The sequence below is a fragment of the Odontomachus brunneus genome, unplaced genomic scaffold (genome assembly GCF_010583005.1).
Source record: "Odontomachus brunneus isolate Ranch 3 - 2012 unplaced genomic scaffold, Obru_v1 Obru_scaffold_133, whole genome shotgun sequence".
In the NCBI taxonomy this organism is placed as follows: Eukaryota; Metazoa; Arthropoda; class Insecta; order Hymenoptera; family Formicidae; genus Odontomachus; species Odontomachus brunneus.
Genome location: NW_022639583.1, coordinates 174,452 through 193,006, shown reverse-complemented (window position 1 = coordinate 193,006; position 18,555 = coordinate 174,452). Strand labels below are relative to the sequence as shown.

At 38.3% G+C, this 18,555-nt stretch overlaps 2 protein-coding genes across 7 annotated transcripts in view; one reads left to right on the top strand and one right to left on the bottom strand.

Annotated features, from left to right (window-relative positions):
• Positions 1-3,701: 3,701 nt before the first annotated feature.
• The window catches only part of LOC116850055, a 19,105-nt gene continuing 4,251 nt past the window's right edge, over positions 3,702-18,555 (bottom strand). Inside the window, exons 1-3 of one of the 4 annotated variants that reach the window (XM_032827860.1) lie at positions 11,062-11,673; positions 5,556-6,164; positions 3,702-4,935 (exon numbers count right to left, since the gene is read on the bottom strand). In XM_032827860.1, the coding sequence (XP_032683751.1) occupies positions 4,835-4,935; positions 5,556-6,164; positions 11,062-11,083 (732 nt within the window). In that variant the 5' untranslated portion in view covers positions 11,084-11,673 and the 3' untranslated portion in view covers positions 3,702-4,834. The other 3 variants (XM_032827862.1, XM_032827863.1, XM_032827861.1) reach the window with 3 other exon arrangements.
• Positions 11,383-18,555, top strand: part of LOC116850053 — a 21,058-nt gene continuing 13,885 nt past the window's right edge. The window contains exons 1-3 of one of the 3 annotated variants that reach the window (XM_032827853.1): positions 11,383-11,589; positions 11,658-11,725; positions 12,847-12,983. In XM_032827853.1, coding sequence (XP_032683744.1) covers positions 12,974-12,983 — 10 coding nt within the window. In that variant the 5' untranslated portion in view covers positions 11,383-11,589; positions 11,658-11,725; positions 12,847-12,973. Of the gene's footprint in view, positions 11,590-11,657; positions 11,726-12,846; positions 12,984-14,749; positions 14,972-18,555 lie in introns of those variants that run through there. The other 2 variants (XM_032827856.1, XM_032827851.1) reach the window with 2 other exon arrangements.

Below are 18,555 nucleotides of genomic sequence, written 5' to 3'. Positions count from 1 at the left end.
TATATATATATATATATATATATATATATATATATATATATATATATATATATATTAATTTTACACACATAAAACTCATATAGTTCTCATCCATATAATTGCCATCATTATATTCTCTTTTCTCTAAGAACATCAAACAATTACAGATGTTCTAACGTAAAGGATCTGTCCAGAAACGAAACTTTCAATTTCTAGATAAAAATTGGCTGTTTTAAAATCTGCACAACTTCCGCGCATAAGACGTAGAAAGTTAGTTCCGCGTGCGCATAAAATCGCGTAAGAAACACTTTCGCGAGGAGCACCGCACACTGTTACTCCTCGTCTCCTTACAAATGGAGATTCAATCCGGGAAACGAGCGAATAAGTCCCGGAGAGGGATAATTTAGATGGACGGGACGGACGAGCACTTATCGGCGCGCGTAAATACACCCGTGAGCCTGCACTTGTAAGTGTGGCTATGTTGTGTGCGAGCGCCGTGTCCACGTTCATGATCCAGTGGCGCACGTATAAATCCGAGGAGGTGAAACCTTAAGAGACGATGCGCGACACACAGTTGCTGGAGAAGCTGCAGTAATAGTTTATGAAGCGAGCTGCTCCGTGCGTGTGCGGTAATGCTTAGACGAAGATCCGGTTCTTCGCTACTTTTACTTTTCGTGTCTCGACTTTGCCGTCGTGTCGTTTTTCCTGGGGAAACTCGCCTCGCCGGGTTCACCGACAGATTCTCTAGTCAGATGCAAACCACGAAATCTTTAGTCAAAAATCGAAAAAGAAAGAAATTCAGCCAAATGCGAATCTACTGTCTACGGAAAGAATTGCTGGCGTAAGGAAAGCGCAGAAGGACTTAATCAAAACGGCCTAACGAGCAGTGCTCCCGTATATTCTCACTGTCTCGAGGATGCTACCTCGATGCTACCAAATTAAAAGTCCCGACGCGTCGAACCGCTGCTTTGATTGCTTCGGTACCAATCGAGATCAAACGAAGTGTGACGCGCTACATTTCCGAACGGAGATCTCCGCCACCCCTTTTATCGAGGTCGTCGCGAGGGGTGGCGCGGGGGCCTCGTTTGCAGAGTAAGTACGACCCGGATTAGATACTCGTAAACTCTTATAGATGACAGGAAGAGGAGCGCGGGGGTAGCACTCTCAGGTCCGTGAAGGAGAAACAGGACGGGAGGAGGGAGAGGTAGGGGGAGAGGAAACAGGGGGAGAGAGGTTGGTGGCACGCGGGGACCGAAGTTGCCTCGAGTGGCGAAACGGCTGGAAGTTCCTTTCATGTAAAGTAATTAACTACCAGCAACCGTTGACAAACACCTTACCCTCGTTCGCGGGCCTTGAGTGTCCCGGCATCGTTTTCCTAGCACGATCCCTCCTCCGCCCCCATCCTTTTTACCCTTTCAAGGGAGAGAGAATTTTTTGTATTTTTCATCAGCCCTCCGACCCTTCGTTTTCCTCGCTGCTCTCTGGTCGCTCGCTAACTTGTCTGGCTTTATAGCCCACGTTCCTTTTCGTCCTTGAGGCTTCTCCTCCTGCATTAAGCTTCTATCATCTTTGATCCTCTTCGGCTCTTGCGCAAACCACTGGCCGAGGAGAATCGACCTTTTGTTTTATGAGGCCCTTTTATTATCGTGCATTCTCTCAACAAAAAACCCGCACTTCAAAGCCTCGCAAAAATTGTATGCGCGTGCAATTTCGCGTCTTAACGTACCACGAAAATAATACGCAGAGCATGGCCGTTTGCATATTTAAGTGTTGGCCAGAAGAACCACGGATTTGAATTGCAAATGCTCAAATTAATGAAAGTTTCGACGAAACCCGAGTGCACAGCAATTTTAGATAAACACGCCTGGTATCTTTTAGTTTGAAAACGTAAAAAACGCATTAAAACTACATTCGTCTATATTTAGTCGTCTCTAAGCATCTACCCGAGTAAAAATATAACTAGCCGGCCTAAATCAAAAGCTATACGGAGAAAAATATCATTCTATTGCTAAGAAAAGCGATTACTCAGTTTACTTTCCTCCATTTTCTTCAATAAAGAATATTTGTTTGATAATAAGTTCAAAGATAAACCTTAAAATATACTCACATTAATGATAAGTTTTAGGAAAGTTCATTATGATATACTCAAAAAGAAAATTTATTTGCAAGAATATCATAACATTTTATCTTCGGGACAGTTAGTTTCAATTCTGTGCAGTAAGCAAAACGAATTTTTAATTTTTAATTTAATATTATTTTTAATTTAATTTAATATTTAATTTTAAGTTTTAATTTAATATTTTTCATTACAATGCTGAATTTATTAGAATTTAAAATGTATTTTAAACAAATTGCTTATGATAAGCTTTTATGATAGATTTGCGGATATATAAATTTCTGAAATACTTCAAACAAGTAACATTTACTTGAATGCAGTATGTATTTTCCGTATGCAGTAACAGGTAATAGTAAATTTTCTAACTTATTATTAATTATTGATACATTATTCACTGAAATATAGAATCGAGTTTAACCGTTGTCTAGCCATTACATATCAAATATGATAGAGCAGATGATACTATTTTATTCTAAAATATATAATTTAATTATTATATCTCCACTAGTATTGAAAAATAATTAATAAAATAATTTTTGTTCGTTTAATTATCAACTAATTTGAGGATAAGTGAGTATTATAACATCGGTAATGATAAATACCGGTAATGATATGTTATCTCGTGGCTAGACGAGACTTCAATTTCTTCAATTTCTACTAGGATGTTGTTTGAAATTTTCGAATAATAAAAGACGTTAAAAGTCTACTTATCACCTTTACTCGTGATTTTACTCGCTTACGCTTTCGCGTTGAGAATTTACTTTCAGTTAAAAACTTTCACGTGTACGAGTATACGTGTGTCTCTCCCAGGATATCCAGACTTTTCTAATCACCTATTCTCGAGAGACGCAAGTCTGTATTTTTAATCACTACACTATAAGCGTCTCTATTTACCCTTCCTTTTCTTAACTTTACTACTCAGTTACCTTCTCTTCCGCCACGTCGAGCCCCTTCAACCCATTGCTTCGTCATCTGCGTCCCATCGGGCCAATAAGCGCTAAAGTTTCTACGTTAAATGGATAATAAGCTTAACAAATAATAATGAGCTTTATACGATACGTCGCTAAGGTCATTCCGATTAGTTTTATCGATAAAAATAATTGTATAAATTAACGAAGTCATTTATAGATTCCTTAATATAATAGAAGAGTTGTTTTAACGATAAAATTTCCAGCTTACCTTAAGTAACTACATTCGATATCAATACTCATCTAGATTTCCGCGCACCTTTTATATCAACCCTAAGAAATGTTTAAACAAATTCACGTATTGATTTTATGTAATGCGCGAATGATTCATGCATGTGTACGGATGAGCTTCCGTGTAAATAGAAAAACACCGAGGGTGTCATCTGTGAATTATTTTATACCACTTAATTTCCCCCGCGGCGCATTGCTTGGAAATTGGTCTGAGGGGCACAAGCGCTATTTCGAATATGGCCACAAAGCTGACGTTATCGGCGTGACAATGTGGCCCGACAAAACTGTTAAACGTAATTAGGATTATAATAGCATTCCGACGAAAGCCAATGAGGGACTCATATTACTTCATTAACATGAGTATCCCCCAAACAACAAAATCGTGGCGGCCATTGAAACACACTTGATATTTAATCACGTATTTAATATTATGACACAAGTCGCGATATATACATATATACATATACATTTTATCTTATATACATATACATATGTATATTTGTCAATATCAAAATTTATATTATCTATCATTTTATCATTATATATCAGTTATTATTATCTTAACGTACAACTATCATATCCAATAAAATAAACTTATATTTGTTATGTACTCGTATATTATTCTATCTTCTAGAGGAAACGTTATCGTGCGTTAGAAAGAGAATTAAAAAATTTTATGTTCGCACGAAACATTGCGATAACCTCTGCTCTAACCTCTGCTCTACGATATAAAGATATTACATAGTACTAATATAAGTGCGTCTTTAATATGATCATTATTCGCTGATGCGTATTCACAACTTCTCTATTGAAGAATGAACAAACCGCGTGATTGTGCTATCGAAATAGGAAGAGGTCGGGAACTGAAAACATCTAACTTTGACGTAATATAAATTTTTCTCTCCTCCTAATGTAGAGATAAACACGTGCAGAGTAAACATGTGTAGAGATAAACACGTTCGCGAAATTGATCGAAAACAATTTTTTTTACATTGCATTGAAGTAAGGTGACCAGACGTCTCGTTTTTCTTTTGTTCTGAATTTTTCTAGATTTTTTCATACACTAACTGAGATTTGGTCAAAGTACCCCGGTTTATCCCGGCTTAGAGGATTCTTAAAATTCTTCTGACAAAAAAAATCTTCTCAAGAAAATTCACAGTTCTAGTAAATACAGCAATTTTGCTTCTTCTTCCTAATTTTAAATAAGGATAACAAAAATTTTATCTTAACGACAGGTTCTACTTTTACTCTATACAGTAAGCTTTCACTGTTGTTATTTTTCACATGTCTATGAATAAAATATGGTTTTATATGTATATATATAAGTAATATTTAGTGATATATCTGTCTCCTCTTCCTCCACTTCGCTTCACACATTTATGAAAGGTCGTAGATCTGGGTTTGGAAAATCTGGTCACCTTAACTAAGGTTTAATTACAGATTCAATAATTCATCAAATAAATTAATTCAGATTAACAAAGATGTCTCATAGGTCATGATTTATGATGTCGACGTGAGTGCCGATTCCAATGACGATTTGTCATCCCCGCCACCAACTTTTCTCCATAATGAAACGCACCATCAAGGACAAGGCCATGAGAGAGATGATGACCGCTGCTGCCATAAGGATAGCTCCGTATTCTGCCGGGAACATTTATCTTAGAATCTGTCCACTTGTCACAATGGTTAGTTCTAGCAGACTAATGCAACGTTATTATTAACTTTCATCCAGCGAACCTTTGTATCTTTTATTTTCTTTTAATTTCCATCTTCTTTTCTAATGCAATCGAGATTATAAATGAGCGTCTGAGTAGACAATTGTGTTATTGATATATACATATGATCTTTGATCAAAAGTTACATGATATGACGTGAAGTAGACTAATGCAATTATTTTTTATCCTATATTTCTATTTTAGTTCTATTATATTTCTGATCTTCAATCAAAATTATAAATAATTGTTAATAGTTGTGTCTAAAGTTTAAATCAAAAGTCACGATATCACGTCATGTTTATCGCTTAGTCACGTAGTCATCATTTTCATAAATTATTCGCGGTTACTTTATCTCTAACAGAAGATTTCTCTCTTTTTCTCGAGATAAGAAAACGATCTTTCAAATTAAAATTTGTAAATCGACATTGTTGTTGATTAGTTTCCGACAATAATGAAGTTCAAGACGTTCGACGTTTTACGAGCAATAAATCGAAGGAAACATAGCACAATAAAAGAGACTACAAATTTGATCGTCGATTCACTCACTTCGTGATCCCCTGTCTTCGATTTTCTCGGTGATCCTGTCGTCCGCGGGCAACCTTTCCCTCAAGCCGCTGCGGTAACCGAACTTGAAGAACCGGTAAGGCGTTAAGGGCAGCGACATGTGTCGGCGGTTAGTCTCCTCGGGATGGAAAGCCGTGGGCGCTCGAGAGCTTTGGAAAGGCGCCAACGGCATTTCCACTGTGTAGGGCGATGCGTCCGTGGAATACGAGTTGCCGAATGAGAAAGGACCATACGGCCAGCCGACGTGATTCGGTGGCGCGATCGCGCTGTAAGGCGGCGGGATCGCGACGTAAGGTGGCGGATCGTCATTTTCCACGGCGTCGTTTACGGTAATCGATGGCGGCGTTATCGCGGCGCCCGAATTGCCCGAGGGTTCCTCGACCTGCGCGTTACGACTTGATCTCATGTATTTATCCTGCGACGTCGGCCTTGACGACGACGACGACGACGACGACGAGACGTCAGCTCGGTGGTACGGCTCGTCCGTGGCACTCCGTTCACCAGGTTGAGCTTTCATGCATACGCCCGTAGGCATGTCGCCACGTATGCGACTGGACAGCAGCAGCTCGATCTCCGGGCTCGCTGAGAGACCTATGCACAAATTCGAATGATGCGTACACGCCTTCGATCACGATTTCGCTGGGATTCCCGGCAACAAGCTATCACGCGGGGGAACAAGCAACTCTGAGAACGTAAGCTGTGCTTTTACGGTCTCATTTGTGAAACGTCCGCGAGAGTTACCTCTATTTTACGCACACCGGTAAATATCGTGCAAGCGAGTGCGTTAGTAAAGGTCGACGATTAAGACATGCTGTCGGCACTTATTGCAATACTGGAAACCTGTCAAGTGGATTCTGAATGTTGATTCATGCTAATCAGTTTGCGTGGGCACCGTCGTGATTAAATGATACCTGACATATATATATATATTTTCTTGGATCGTACCGTAAAACCGGTTTTTTTACACTGAGAAAAGAATTTACTAAAAAGATATGTTTTTTTTTTATTTTAATTTCTTTCTCAATGTAATTATTTTTATTATGCACCCATTGTCAGTTTCACTTCCAAAAAAGGCCAAATATAAATCTTTCGAAGTACTATTGCGAAACGTAAATTGCGAAACTTTTCATTCATGATATGCAGTATTAGCGTAACGTCGGTAAATCCTGAATCCTCGTTTCTAAAAACTGTTTGTCAGGTTATCATTAACATACGTTCGTATAAGTCATATTTTTTTCAGAACCCGAAGGAAAACCGCACTCGAGGGAATAACTTCGTTCGTATTGTCAGTGGCTTCATAATACATTTTTCTTGTTAGTGATACTTCCTTAAAGTGAATCAGTAAAAATGTTTTTATTAAATCAGTAAAGAGACCATTTCACTGATGATCAATGAGTTTTTACTGATTTTCAATGTAATCGTCTCCACTGCTTTACTGCTCTGTCTCATATCATATTGTTTTCCACACCAGTAGAAGATTAAGTGCAATGACACTGGTGTTAACAAAGTGCAATAATAAAAATAATTATGAAGAAAATATTGTAGTTTTTCTTTCATATGAATTTTTTTCAATTTTACTATGTTTCTAGTACGGAAAAATAGACTGTCGGTAAGGTCTATATTTCTACTCTTTTGAAGTAAATCAGCAAAAATTATTCTGGCTAAATTAGTAAAATGACTATTTTACCGATAATCAGTGAATATTCACTAATTTCTGTGAAAACACTACCATTTTACTCCGTTTCACTTCCTGCAGATTTCGGCCAATGGAAGTAAAACTGCAAAATGTGTAATACACAGAGAAGATTGCTCAAAATAGGAGGTTTTTGGTCTACAAACGGAATTGGATGAAACAACCCTTATAGAAAAGTATCACTGGCTGTGATAAATTGGCCAGTAATAAATAGTAATTTTATTACTCGTACGAGTAATAAAATTATTGAACGACAGTAATTATCGCTGGCCAAATTATCACTTATCAGTATTAAATTTCTATAAGGGAAGTATCAAGTAAAAGCATATCGAGAAGAGTCCAATGTACCAAACTCATAGCGACTTGAAATTTTTGTCCTGAGATATCAACATCTAAAGTTGATTTGTTTAATTACTTTAGGGATCTATATGATCGACGTCGATGGGAGGAATGCACTGTCACCGCTATTGACCTAGAGGTTAGGTCAAAGGTCATAGATATGTTGAAAATATCTATATATAATTCATCCAATCAATGATGAAGGTCATAAATTAAGTAGATTATCCGTGACGGGAGCCACTTCTTTGTAGTGACCGCAAACAACAGGCAGTGACAGCGAATAATTTTTTAAATACTTTTCTTATATGTCATACATTTTCTAATTTGTAACTCCGTTGTATAAAAAAAACCGCCATACTGTGATTACGTTCTTTCATATATATTTCTTTCATATTTCACTTTTTACGCGCTTATTTAATTATTTTTTTAATCGAAACATCTTTTTCTTTTGTTCTTTCTTCCTGTTTTAATCATATTAGTTAGTTTAAACCGATTCCTGTCAATATTATTATCCAAAGTCAAATATCCCAACTTATAATGTTTTGACATCCTCTAACTTCGGTCACGTTGTTCAGAATTAAATAAAAAATGGCTTTTTGGAATTAAGGGCTCATATTTTTCAAGGATATATATCTCATCAAAATCCGTTTGTGAGCAAAAATAAGCAATCTCCTTTATTGTACGCTATACCAAATCCAATTTTCTGTATTTCTGTGATCTCTTCAAGACAATTAGTGAAAATAGTACTAATTGAAACAGTAAACCACTATCCATAATCAGTGAGTATTTATTGATTCTCAATGGAAATATCTTGTTGGTCCGTTTTACATTTCACTGATTTCGGAAATAACTTCCGTCCATGAGGAATATTTAATGAACATTTCGCACGTCATTGTTTATTGGTTTTGTTGCAGACGCAAAGTCAAATTTTTCCATGGTCATCTCCAATCACTTCGCAACGATCGCATATATTTGCACATATTTTGCGGTGATAGATCACGTTTTACACCGTGTTTTTAAAGCAGCTTTTTGTCACAGCGAGTGACTCGTAAAGGCACGATGTCGTGTCGTGTTTATCATGCCGCGGCGGTCTCATATTTAAATAGCAATGCCGATCGTTCTGCTGGAAACGGCGTGTATTTCATCGTGAGATCCTTGGAAGTCCGGAGCTCATGTATTACCTTCACACTGTTAAAGCGCAATAACCGAAGAAACACTTTCTATTACCGTACGCTCGTAAGTGGTAACGTGAGCCGAATTCCCGCGTTCCGCGTTGCGTCAGGCGCATGCGTCTATTTTAAAGGAACGTTTCACCCAAAGCACCGGCCGCTTTCCATTCCGAACAGGCTCACAATACAATTCACTTAGACAACGAATAATGTCTGTATCTGTCGTAAGATGTTAATCTGCATGTATCTGCATATATAACACTTATATAATATTGTTTTGATATTTTCACGCGTAGTTATTAGAAGTTACAAAAAACGCAAAAATTTCATACTATAAATTTACTACTTTCTTAGATATTGCGTCACCAGGTATTAGTTAAGAACTAATAATATCAGAATTATGTAAGAATAACGTCAAAACTATATATAAAAACACACACACACACATATATATATATAAATGTTCACATATATAAGAAAAAAATAATTGGTCCACGTATGCATAAAGTGTTATTATGAATAAAACGAAAAAAAATATACTATTTATAGCGAACAAGTTTCTACAGTGGATCTGTTAAAAAGCCATAACAAGATAAGTAAACTTTTTATGATTCCACATTTTATATTTTACGTCAGTATTTTTTACCATCAGTAAAAGAACGATCTAAAACATCAGTAACACGAATTGGTGGATATACAGTGTCCTACAAAATTAAGATCTCGAAATTTTAAGACAGCGACAATTTCCGGAAAAGTCGCAATATTGAAACCCGAAGAAATACCGAGATAAAATTCCAAATCATAATCTTGCCAAAGTATATAATTCTTTTTTTGAAGTAGGACTAGTATAGCGAAAACAGTAAACGCAGATGCATTAACCCTGACGCACGTTTATTTGATGTGTGTTGGACGCATTTATTATTAAAAAAATATTGAGTAAAAATTTATTAAATCACTCATAATAAGTTGTAGTCATTGTTCTCTTGTTTCTTTTTTTAATGCAGTTTTCATGCATAAGGGTTGAGAGAGTTTTTGAAAGTAAATATGAATGAAGTTTACATCAATACGTCCGGGAAGCGCTTAGTATTACTGTCAGGACTATTTACCGATTTAGGTATATTCTTACTGTATTCAAGTGAGTAGATACTATCATTATCATTGTTCAATAAAGTAAACAGGAAAAACGAAATTTTCCCTCTTTACAATAAAAAATTAATTATTACAATAAAAGATTAATATTATGCTACAAATAAAAGAAAATTGTTGAGCTAAACAAAATCTGGAAAAAAACAAAAAATAATCTACATAATTTGTTCTTGAAAATATTGTAAGACATGCCAAATATGTCAATTGCATCGTTTCCTCTATCGGATGAGTTTTCACATTGGACGACTCATGTTGCTCCTCGATGTTGCTCAATTGTAGTTATGCAAGAATTTAATTTACGTACATTAACCACGTTTCGAAAAAAAATAAAGATGAAAAATTCATACATGATTTAAAAAGCAAAGATAGCACTGAGGCTTTCGCAATCGTTCAAGATGTCAAGCATTTTCTTCTCTTTAAGTGTATTTATTGACAAGTTTAATATGTTAAAAAATGGGTAAAAAAAGCACAACTAGTAAAAAATGGAAATTGTTTTTTCATTAATTTTAGGAGCTCATCAGGCTCGAATCTTTTTTATTTTTATATAGAAAATCGTATAAAAATTAATTATTCATTGGTGACAAAAACTAAAAAGAATCATAATTTTTTGGTTGAATTATTCTCACATAACTGCTAACTAATGTCATTTTTATTTTTAGCATAGTAAATGTTTTTTTCTGTAAGAGAAAGTTCCCCGTTTCTCTGTTCAGTTTATCTAATAATAATAATAATATTTTGGTAAAATTATATTCCAAAAAATCGTCTCGGTACGCAGATTTCGGTATCGTGACGTTTCAGGCAATTATCCCACCTTGCACGTACATCGATACTTTCTTTTACGGTATCATCCGTGTCCAGCCGAGAACTTCACAGCACAGAGATGGAAGAATTTCCATCTTTTGAGAGTGCCGGTCTTATGAAACTCGCGTAGCGATCCGGCACATAGAGAGCCGCACGCACACGACGCACACGTCAAATACCATCCACTACCGTCGAAGATCGCGCCGATTCGTGGACCGGTTCGATTCTCTTTCGAAACGTCCGGAACGTAGCCACACACGCGCTCGGCGGCACGCACTACCGGTAAAAATTACACGGGGCAGGTCCCATCGTGCGCGCATACCACTTTCAGCGCACATACCTTCTTCAGCGTTCCCCGACATTTCTCCATGCTACGTGTGCCGACTCGAGCGATGACTGAGCGACGAGAGAGAACGTCGCGAGAGTATCGTGTGCGTTCGTGATCCGACTCGGCGACCACCGCGGCCGCGACGACGGCGATGCACTCGAATCGAGAGAGCGCGTAGTGCACGCATGCAGCGCGTAGGGCCGCGCGAGACCCGACGATGAGTTTACCGGTGTATATTACAATGTATATCCGTCGCGTCGATAACACTTTATCCGACTGGACGAACGCGAGCGTTAAGCGATCCGATGTGACACGGTGAAACTGAATTCGCGCCGCGCGCTAATGCGATCACCAATCGCCCGATACGATATGAGCGCGATGACGGGGTGAGCACGTGACCGACCGAACTGATTTTGCAAGAGAGCCGCAAGAGAGAACTCTCCCGATCGTCGTCGGGGTTATCCCAAAGTTGCTGGCACGATCGCTTCTTGTTTGAAAATGTGTCCCGTAGTCTGCCATTGTGTCTGTGCAACATGACAAGTACGTCCTCGACAGGTATCTTACTCATCCAGTGGAAGTATTCGTTAATTATTAGTCGGCAATTTTAGAGCATGGTGTGTTGATGTTCCGTTAGTCGCGGCTACTTTTGACGGGGACTAAATATCAATCAAGACAGGTAAAAATCTAAACTTTTTCTCAATTCAATAATTCATGAGAACAAATATGTTTCAATCCAAGTGATTGATTCGAAGAAGATCAATCGAAAAATGTTTCATTGTCGATTGCTCACTAAAGTTAACTAAAGTTGTGAAAACTGCCCTCAAATATGAGCGAGAAACCAAAACCTCTTATGTCGTTTACTTAGACTTTTGCACGCGCGCGTACATGAATTACTATAATCGTAGGTGTACGGCGCAAACTTAAGCTGAAGAACCAATCGGGATACTGCTTTAAGATTTTTAGAAAAAGCTTTTTCCGGAAAAAAATTGACGTGACCGTATAAGTAGGATTCCGACTAAATAACTAGGATTTTAACCACATTGAGAGAAATTATCTGATAAAAAATTAGCAAATGGATATTTCCGATCAAAATACCGATGAATTTTTGTATCCGGTCACATTTAATGAGAAATATCGGTTCATAATTTTTTGCTCGGTTTATCTGAAGAAATATTATTATGACCGGAAGTACCCGATTCAATTTAATCGGATATCCTGATCAGATATAAAAACTGACCGGAATTGAATCGGAAACATCCGTTGTTAATTTTTTATCGAATAATTTCTTTCAGTATAAATCTTATACTGCAATTCTAGACAAAATCGTAAAACTCGTAACTTGTTTTCGTAAAATTCATAAGACAGGTAAAAATCATAACGATTTATCATATTTGATCGTAAAAACTTATGAGTAGATCTGTAATTCTATGCGGACCGTATTTCATACGATAACTCATAAATATCTACGATTTCTCATAAATCTTACGACTAACTGAAAGTTGTCAATAAAGTTACGGTTTATGAATTTTACCAACATTACAATTGAGCTATAACTTTATCGTAAGCTATAACTTTACGATTTTATGATTTACTCGAATATTTGCTTAGAATTGCAACAAGTTACTTTTGCATATGATCAGTGGCTCCGTCGTCTTCTACATATACAAGACTATAGCAAAATTCTGATTGGCCCCTTCAACTAAAGTGTACGTCTTATATTTATGTTTACAGCAATTCATGTGCAAAAGCCCTTACCGTGGATATTGTACGGCACGTTCCAATTAATGTATATTTCAGTGTACGCGACTTATCGATCAGCCGATCCAGCATTGCTGTTCTTAACTGAACTGAGCAATAACTAGTTTCGCTAACTCAGCAACGCGCAAACAACGCTCATGATTTCGGAGCGTCGTGTTATTGCAGAATGAGACACGGTAATTATTGGTTCGGATAGCAACTGTGTTGGAAAATGTCGCTGAATTAACTTTATTTCCGTAAGAAGTGGGCCAAGGTTGACGTTTGGTTTGACGGCCTCGATATAAATCGAGAGCTCCAATTATCCGAATGACGTCTGCGACCGTGGACTTCGAATGAGCCAGATAGATGCTGTTGCGGACTTTACCTTATGCGGTAAAACCTTACGTGCGGTAGATTATACGTCGATCGAGTTACTTACACGATCGCACGGACATAATTGCAAAGTGAAAATGCTCGGCATACTTAATGTACAATTAAACGCGGAAAATTTAATGAGTGCTCGCGACGAAGTATAAAAAAACTATTCGCCGGCAAAATGTTCGCAAAAACTCAAAGGTGCGTGAATTATATACATTTATATTGTGAGTACATGGATGATTACATAGAATTAGCACGACTGAATCATCGTAGATAGATAACGCGTTCCACGAAATATTAAAACCACTTTTTCTACGCGCCTTTTGATCTTTTTAGAATAATAATATCTAATACGTCATCCAACAGCACATAAATGTATTTACACCGGTAGCGATATTCCGTCGCGCTTCCGTAATAAAGTAAAACGTATGAAGCGCGATAATTTCATGCTGCACGCATTGCCGCGCACAACCAATGATGTTGACGAATGGTAACATGTTTTGAATGTTTAATCGGCAAATTCACGGTCGTCTTTAACGGAAGATGATTCGAGAGTGTTTTTACTTCTTAGCAGAGTCTGCGTAACTCGATAGCGAGACGACGCGAAATGGGATAACGGCAGTATCTGTAATTAAAATCTCTCAAAAATATAAAAATAATTTAAAATCAGTATTCCTATGTACTTACAATCCTATTTTAACATTCTAACAGAAACCTATCTTTAATTCAATGAATAATCATATTTTTTTATTATATATCTCTATATAATTCTCTATATAATCTCTATATAATTATGTATCTCAGTTATATAATTCTAGTTATATAATTAGTTATATAATCAGTTATATAATTAGTTACATACCTAATTTTTGTTTCTTTCGCGGCGATATCTTTAGAATATTAGGATAGAACTGTAGATATATAAGAAATTATTAATTCAAAATTATATTTCATACTTTTTGGGGTTTTCCAGGTTTCTGAAGGAGATTCTTTTAAGCTTCTTTGTTTCGCACTTTACATTTTATATTATATTTATATTATATTATATTTATTTTTTAAAGTTTGTTATTAAAGTCGATTGAGAAGAAAATTTACTTTCGAAATCAGTAAAAAATTAAAATTTCGTCTTGTCCTTATCCTTAGATGTTCTTGAATTTTCAAGAAAGCAATAAAATTGCTCAATTTTGAGATAATCAGGACAAACTCAAGTAACGGCACTAATGCAAATAATATACTGAACAAGTTGAAAAAAGTTTTATCTCAATATCTCTAACGGTTCTTAAAAGAATATATTATAAGAGAATATACATAAAAAAACAAACGTACATACAGAATAAACTGGGAGCTTCCTTTTTTTTGAAGTCGGTTAAAAGCTGATTTTGTGCTTCGTGTGCCAATTTCGCGCGGACACGTATTATATTCGCGATTATGCATGTTTCGCGTTTCTCCCCTCTTTCCCCCTCCCCTCTCTCTCTCTCTCTCTCTCTCTCTCTCTCTCGCTCTCTTGCTCTTAGCGTCGGCGAGACAATTCCTCCGGAATTCGCGCAACGCTCGTTCCCTGGCCGGCCGTTTTACGGTCGTGGAAATAACTCTAGTCGTGATTTCCGACGGATTCGGGAGGGTTCCACCACGTCCCGGCGTAGGACGCGGCGATTTCTTGAAAGCAGGTGCCGTTCCCGTGCGTTTTATTTCCGGAAACACAGCCGAGTCATAAACCGACTGTGGAATAAACCGACTGTGGACATCATACTTCCACGATATGCTAAGACCAGCGACAGTGTAGATGGCCGGCTCCGTGTATTCGCAGGTAATCGCGCGTAGTGTGACTTCTCCCCGACGTGAATCGAAACGCGAGTCATTGCTCAATCAATCGACCGACAAAATGACTTCCTAACCCAACGAGCCTTTTAATAATCTTGCACTCAACGGGTAGGCCATTCTTCTACGAGAAAGAAATTATCAAACGATAATTCTCTAATACCGAAATACTAATTACAGTAACTGCGATGTAATGGCAGATAGATGTTCCTCGGGTAGTAGCGCGAGAACCGTAACACCGGCGCAGAGCTCAGAAACTTATTATTAAGCACGGACCGGCGTATACCGCCGGCGCTTTATCATGCGGGGTGTCGTTAAAATTATGATTATGAAGGCAACCCTTAATCTCACGGGGTGGCCTCCACGAGGCGATCTCCCTCGCCTTTACTACAACTGCGTGGATAGCGCTGCACGCGATGCAGCAGGGCGACGGGGAAAACGCACTTTCCAGGAACGTCGGTCATAAAGGTGGGTTACTACCTGGAGCGCGCACTACGACTGCTTCGTCTACGTGAAACTGCTTTCACGGCACTCTCCCCTCTTTCCTTACGCACCATACGTATGAACGCCCACGCCTACGTGTGCATGGGATACCGCGTGTCCTGCACGCAGGACGTGCCTGTTAAAGTTTGACGTCCGGCATCACGTGCACGCATACACGATGGACACCACATTCGAGGGCCATAAACCGGAAGCGATGACGAGAGCGGCCGGCGGAAGGAGTTATGGTCTCGGTGAATTAACCGAATGGTCGTTTTGGTGTGCGCGCCGATGCGTAATTATAAATACTGACAGTGATTTGTAATGGTATCACCCGATTTCCAAGACACCTGAGCAAACCCGAGTATAATAACAATCATCTAAGAACGACATAGATAACGAACGAGTTAAAACGAGTTTAAAGTCTTATCCCGATATTTCTAACGCTACTCTGAGACAAATTATTTGATAAAAAATTAAGAAACAAATATTTCCGGTCAAAATACCGATGAATTTTTGTATCCAATCACATCCGATCCGAGAAATATCGGTTCATAATTGTTTGCTTGGTTTATCTGAAGAAATATCTTTATGATCCGAAATATCCGATTAAATTTAATTAAATATCTAATCGGATACAAAAATTTATCGGAATTTGATCAGAAATATCCGTTTATTAATTTCTTATCGAATAATTTCTCTCAGTGTGGAGCCATAAAGGAATATACAAAACACACACTGAGTGTGAATCTCGGGGAATCGTATTCCGCATGCGAATTGTTCCCGACGCGAGTCGTCTCGAAAATATTATATCCAACGGTGCTACGTTCCTATGCACGCTCACAAGCGAGAATTGCAATCGGTGAGTCCAGGTCCATGAATTTGCTGCTTGACTAACGCGCAGGCGAGATTTTCTTAGCGCGAGTTTGCAGCGAGCGAGGAATAATTGTTCGTTATTTATCGGCGCCGCGTGGAAGTTTCCGCATCGTTAAATACATAATGGATAAAACTACGAAACGCGAATGAATCTATTTCCCTTCAAATAGAAGAATGAGAGGAAGAAAGATGAAGAAAGAGAGAGAGAGAGAGAGAGAGAGAGAGAGAGAGAGAGAGAGAGCAGGGAAAGCAAGATGGAGAGAAAGAGAGCGGGACACAGAGAGACATTGTGACTTACAACTGAGTTACAACGGTCTCGACCGTTGCGGCTTTGTACCGAAATCCCTCATCATCGACTCCCATTCTTTGGCTAACAACTTCGCAGCAGTGGGTACGGGCGAGCGCTAACGACCGTCACAAAACGAACGGACGAACGAACGAACGAACGAACGGCTGTTTAGCCACAAAGGGGCGAGAACGAAAGCCTGCACTCGCATACTCTGTAGCAATTTCGCCAAGTTGCGGCTGCTACAGGTACACAAGCCCTCGACTTTGCGGACTGTACGGGTAGATTAGATTTGGCTTAAGAGTGGATGAACTGTCCTGCGATAAAAGCAGGTAATTCCGCGGCGCTCGCTAACTTCGACACGACTTGAGAGCCCGGAAAATAATCAGCCGCAGGGGTTGACTCGCCGGTGGTCGTGTTGTGGTGGCACCACGACACAGACAACCCGCCCTTGTTCCAAAGAGCCACGGCAGCCCCGCGAGAAAGGATCGTCTTTGTGGAAATCGTAAGATTGGTATCGTCGCCCCGCTGCCACCAGGTATTGCGCTTCACGACGGTAGCGCCGCCGTAGTGGTCGTCGTCTTTTATTTCCAGGGAAATTAACGACGACCGCCAAGTAATTGTCGGGCGTTAAGCTGCCGCGGAACGTAATTACGCGGGGACAAAGCGCGAAGTAAATACGAAAACGCGGCCGCGGGACGAATTTGTCGTGCGGCGTTTTCCAGGCGACAAAACTTCTTCGAAACTCCGTCATCCTTGCCGTCGCGGACTGTTCGCTCTGAAAGTTTTCTAACCGGAGAAACAGCCGCGAGAAACGGAACAATCGGACGATCGTAATTTAAATGATTGACGAATCGATACAAATCGCCCCTAATCATCGTTCTTAATGTTAGTCTCTAAATATGCGCGGGTCCAAAGACAGCGCAGGTTTTCTGTTGAGCGTACTTTTTGCCGGCGAAATACGCCTTCAGCGGAAAAAATGTCCAAACCAGCTGTCCCAAATCTGGATATGTAAGAGGTGATCGAGAAACTGCCATTATTATCGTACACAAAGAGAAATTATTCGATAAAAATTAACAAACGGATATTTCCAATCAAAGTACCAATGAATTTTTGTATCCGATCAGGAAACATCCGATGAGAATATATCGATTCATAATTTTTTGATCGGTTTATCTGATAAAATACTATTATGATCAAAAGTATCCGATTAAATTTAATCGAATATCCTGACCGGATATAAACATTGATCGGAATTTGATCGGAAATATCCGTTTGTTAATTTTTTATCAAATAATTTCCCTCAGTAAATTTTTTATTTAAACATTCTTTTATAATTTTTATGTTTTCCATATTCTTTTTTTTTAATGTAAAATATGAATAATAACAATGATCATAAAAATAAGCATTGCAATTTTATTTCAAAAGCATTGCTGCAGCGTCATTATTGATTTTCCGGATTGTTGAAAGATTAATTTAAAAGAGAAATTCGGTTCTCTTACTACACAAAATCTCGAATTAACTTTTCCTTCGATAAAGTTTTATAACATTCTTGCAAAAAGAATAAATCCTTCTTCCGAGTGCGAGACAATGAACTTTTCGGAAATTTGGGACGAGAAAATTCAAAATTATTATCAAGAAAATATTCTTTACTGAAAATATCTATTACCTAAAAGAAGAAAAGTAAACGATCGTTTTTCTCAGCAGTGGAACGATACTTTTCTTTGTATGCAATTGCATTTCGATATTCCGCCGCAGCACAGCGAAAGATGTAAAAAAAATATAAAGGACGATTATAATTAAGTAAATTTCTGTTGGGAGAGAAATTGAATTCTCCTCTCTCTTCCCCCGTGCTCTCCCCCGTTTCTCTATTCTCTCTCTCTCTCTCTCTCTCTCTCTCTCTCTCTCTCTCTCTCTCTCTCTCTCTCTCT